The sequence below is a fragment of the Camellia sinensis genome, chromosome 3 (genome assembly GCF_055761805.1).
Source record: "Camellia sinensis isolate YWXY chromosome 3, ASM5576180v1, whole genome shotgun sequence".
Taxonomy (NCBI): Eukaryota; Viridiplantae; Streptophyta; class Magnoliopsida; order Ericales; family Theaceae; genus Camellia; species Camellia sinensis.
Window position 1 is genome coordinate 72,474,133 of NC_138963.1, and position 4,434 is coordinate 72,478,566.

The window sequence follows — 4,434 nt, forward strand, 5'->3', positions numbered from 1 at the left end:
ATAAAGAATAAAAAAGATGCAAGAAGAAAATTGCATTTGCTGGGATTTTCTCTCTCTCAGACACACACACAAAAAAAATAAAAATAAAAATAAATAAAGCACAAAGAAGAGTAACAAGAAATCCTGTGCCTCACAGAGCATATTAACCTTAGGGTAATGGTAAACAAACAAATTTTTCATACATAAATTCTATACAGGCTGTGTCAATGACATTTTAAAAATTTAAAGCCCAAGTAATGGGTATTTTAGATAGAAACAAGAGAATCACAATGATTTACATCATTCTGCTGTCTTGTATTTCTGTTTACAGATCATTTTCTTTTGATGTTACGTTTTTCTGAAAAAATTATTCTTTTACTTCTTTACAAATGTAGAATTAGTGTTCTCTTACTCGTACACACACTCACAAAATAAAAAAATAATAATTAAAATTAAAATCATTAATGGGAAAGGTGGTGGCCATTAGTAGACCACATTTTATGCTAAGCACCACAATATGCCATCATCAAACAACATAAGATATTTGACTCTTAACCTTTCTTTTCACATTCCCTTCCCTTCTTTCTTGACCCCACAGTCAGATACACAACCCTGCTTTATAAAGCAGGTTCATTCCAAATTTATTTACTAGTCCAAACCCTTTAGCATACTTCTAATGGCTCTTCAATGGCTAAGCTTGGTGGGTGCTATATGGCTTCAATCCATTAATGGAACAAACTCTAACTTTCCTGCCTACTCATCTCAACTCAAGCGCCTCCTCTCTCTGTCCCAACTCCAGTTGAACAACCTTGCCTTTGCCTCTGATGCCGGAAAGCTCTTCGGTTGGATTTCCGGTATGGCCGCAAATTACCTCCCCCTCTGGCTAGTCCTCATGATCGGTTCGCTTCTTGGGCTGATCGGTTATGGCATACAATATCTCTTCCTAACAAACCATATCTCATCTTTGTCTTATTGGCATGTTCTCTTACTAACCGCTTTGGCTGGAAACAGCATTTGTTGGATCAACACAGTTTGCTATATTATCACCATTCGTAACTTCCCTTTGGACCGTCAAGTCGCCGTGGGGTTATCAACTAGCTATCTAGGGTTAAGTGCAAAAATTTATACAGATATAGTTGATGCTTTGTTTCCCTCTTCCCCTAGTGATAGAGCCAAAGCATATCTCTTGTTGAACTCAATCTTACCTCTAGTGTTTTGTGTTGTTGGTGCACCAATAGTTAGAGATATCAATGGTGGGAAGTCGAGGAAAATTGAAGTTGGGTTTGTTGTGATGTTTGTCATAACAATGGCAACCGGAACATATGCTGTGGCGACTAGTTTCAGCGTAATATCAAGCATGTTGTCGTCGTTGGTGGTTGTGATAGGTATGGGGGTGTTTCTTGCTGCCCCTCTCGTAGTTCCATTAGCTGAACACGCTATGGAAAGACTTCAAAAGAAATGCTCGATAAGAAGAGAGAGAAGAGTACATGATCTTAGTGTAGTGGTTGATGATGGGGTGGAGACTGTAGAGGATGGGAAGAAAGTTGGGGAGGGTAATGTAGTAATTGAACATGAGGTCAGTGTGGAGGTAGAGGAGATAGGAGCGAAGTTGATGCTAATGAGGGTTGAGTTTTGGTTATATTTCTTTGTTTATCTCTCAGGGGCAACTCTTGGGCTTGTGTATTTGAACAACCTGGGTCAAATAGCTGAATCTCGTGGGTTCTCCAAGACGTCTTCTCTGGTCTCCTTGTCTTCTTCATTTGGCTTCTTTGGCCGTCTTGTCCCGTCTTTCCTGTCCTACGTTTTCTCAAGGTGAGCTCTCTCTCTTAATTCCTCTTTTTTTTTTTTGAACTGTAATTCCTCTGTAGTTGACATCGAATGAAGGGCACTTAGTTTTGCATTTCAGCACTAGTACAACATACACAGAAACCGTCCACAAAACCAACCACGACTCTCTCACATTGTCGTGTGTCCCATGGTGCCTTGAGATAGAATTGTGGCTGGTTATGCTGGTGATTTTTTGTCCCTAATATTTTCTCTCTGCATTTTTCTTTTCTTTGAGGTGCTTAATGCAAGTACCTTGTTTTAGTTTATTATTAAAAATATTATTACTACTATTATTCAAGGTAATGGGTGAGTTAGTTGGAGAATTTTTTTTATGTAACGGGTGCATCACGGTGTACCATGTTCTCTCACAAACAACTAAAGCTCACATACAATGAGACCACTTATTTGTTTAAGTGCACCCTTTTCATGAAATATCAAACGAGTGTTAGTTGATGTATTAAAGATGCAGTTGAATTTAGGCACCGCTTTCCTCTCCTTGTCAAGGATATTTATTATTTGCATCTTTCTAGCTTATATATATATAGATTTTTTATCAAATTTTCTTATTGCTAACCACAAATTTTTTGAGTTGAGACCCACATCGCATGATACCAAAAATCTGATAAAAAAGTGTATGTACAACATTTTTCTATTTTTTCTTTATATGATTTTATGTAAGATTCTATTTGATATTAGCGATGAAAATAAAATTTCTCTGCTTTTGTTTTCATTTATTTCAGGAATAAATGCATGGCGTCGACACCTGCTTCCATAGCAGCTATGATGGCCCCAATGTCTGGAGCTTTCTTCTTATTACTTAGTAGGACCAACCTCTCTCTCTACGTCAGTACTGCTATTATCGGCGCCTGTACTGGTGCAATTACTTCCCTCTCCATCTCCACAACCACCGAGCTGTTTGGTGCAAAAAATTTCAGTGTCAACCACAACCTTATTGTTGCCAACATTCCTATCGGATCGTTCATTTTCGGTGACTTGGCAGCTCTAATTTACCGCCAAAAAAGCAATGGAAGTGATGGCAGATGCATGGGCATGGAATGCTATAAAACCACATTCATCATTTGGGGATCTCTTTGTTTCCTTGGGTGTTTTCTAGCTTTGATCCTTCATGCAAGAACCAAGAAGTTGTATTCACAGAAGTTATAGGTGCGAAAATGGAGATCAGATTCTCCATTCGGATCCTTTTCTGTCGTCACATCTCGAGTCACTTTTTTACTACACTATGGATCTCTTTAACTTAATTGGAAATTCTCTGTTGAAACTTCTGTGTCCTAATTCATACTCATCCAAAACTATCATATGAATCACAAGAATATCGAGACGTAATCTTATGGCTTTGGGAGTGCATCAGGACAAAAGAGTTCATTTTTTACGCTCTGATCTAATCATGTCCTAACGGACTTAATGTAACACTAGTCAGTGATATGTAATAATGCATTACTATAGTTTATACATAAGTCGATACTTGGATTTAAGAGGAATTTTGTTGTGCCTTCATTTTCTTGGTAGCTCCATATCATATATTTATTTATTTTTTGGTGGATGGGATGACTATTGAAGAGGGTCCTGTTAAATTTAATAATAAGAAAAGGCCCAAAAATCATATTAAATTCTTTCATCAATTGTTTAGCAAATTAAAGGAGAATTATTTTTTCATCAAATTGAAAATTCATCGAATTTAAATATGATGAAAATTTAAAAAAGATGAAACATTAGAGGTTGGTTTTTTTTTTTTCTCCATCAATGATGAGGGGATTTTTTTTAAAGCTTTTTACTCAAATTTAGAATGAAATTAGATAATAAAAAAAATGGGAACTGCTATTCTCACTTTACTTTGCTCTAATTATACTCTATTCTCTGTCTTTATTATATATAATTACTATTCTTACTCTACTCTACTCTAAATATACCCCCTTTTATGTATAATAAAGACAAAAAAATAGTATATTTGAAACAAATTGAAATGAGAATAACGGCTCCTTAAAAAATTGATAAAAAGGTTGGAGATACCCTTAATGACAGCTCCCAGGATTGTCAGTAAGAAATATAAAATAACAAATATTCATAATCTCAATACACGTTTATATATTTTAAAATATTTTAATATATTTTTTACACACTTTTTTAACGTTAATAAAAACATCACCTTGTTTGGTTGAATCATCTTTTCTGAAAATCGAGTTTATTTTATTTTTTTTATATATTTTTGTTTTTACTAATTTTTTTTAATATTTTAAGCATATTTTTTAGTTTTTAAATACACCTCATATAAATATAATTAAAAGTATAATATTTGTGAATTTTTTAAAAAAAATACTAAATACCAAAAATATTATATTTTTATATTTTTTTACTGATTTTTAAAAATATTTTTAAAAAAATATTTTTCTTTTTAAGTATATTTACGTGAGGTGTATTTAAAAAGAAAAAAAATATTTAAAATATTAAAACCAAAAAAATATGAAAAATAAAAATATTTTAAAAAAAATAATTTGAATACAAAAATTAAAATCAAACAATGCGATAAGGACTATTTTTAATATTTTTTTAATTAAAAATAAGAAGAAAAAAGAAAAAAGACAAAATTAAAGAGATTTGTTTAAGGTAGGA

The 4,434-nt window shown here is 33.4% G+C and overlaps 1 protein-coding gene across 1 annotated transcript; it reads left to right on the forward strand.

Moving 5' to 3' along the window:
* The first annotated feature begins 572 nt into the window (after positions 1 to 572).
* Positions 573 to 3,305, forward strand: LOC114314850 (protein NUCLEAR FUSION DEFECTIVE 4). Its single transcript, XM_028261361.2, has 2 exons — positions 573 to 1,791; positions 2,547 to 3,305. Exons 1-2 carry the CDS (start codon positions 656 to 658, stop codon positions 2,968 to 2,970), a joined length of 1,560 nt encoding a protein of 519 aa, XP_028117162.1. The 5' UTR covers positions 573 to 655; the 3' UTR covers positions 2,971 to 3,305.
* The last annotated feature ends 1,129 nt before the right edge of the window (positions 3,306 to 4,434 follow it).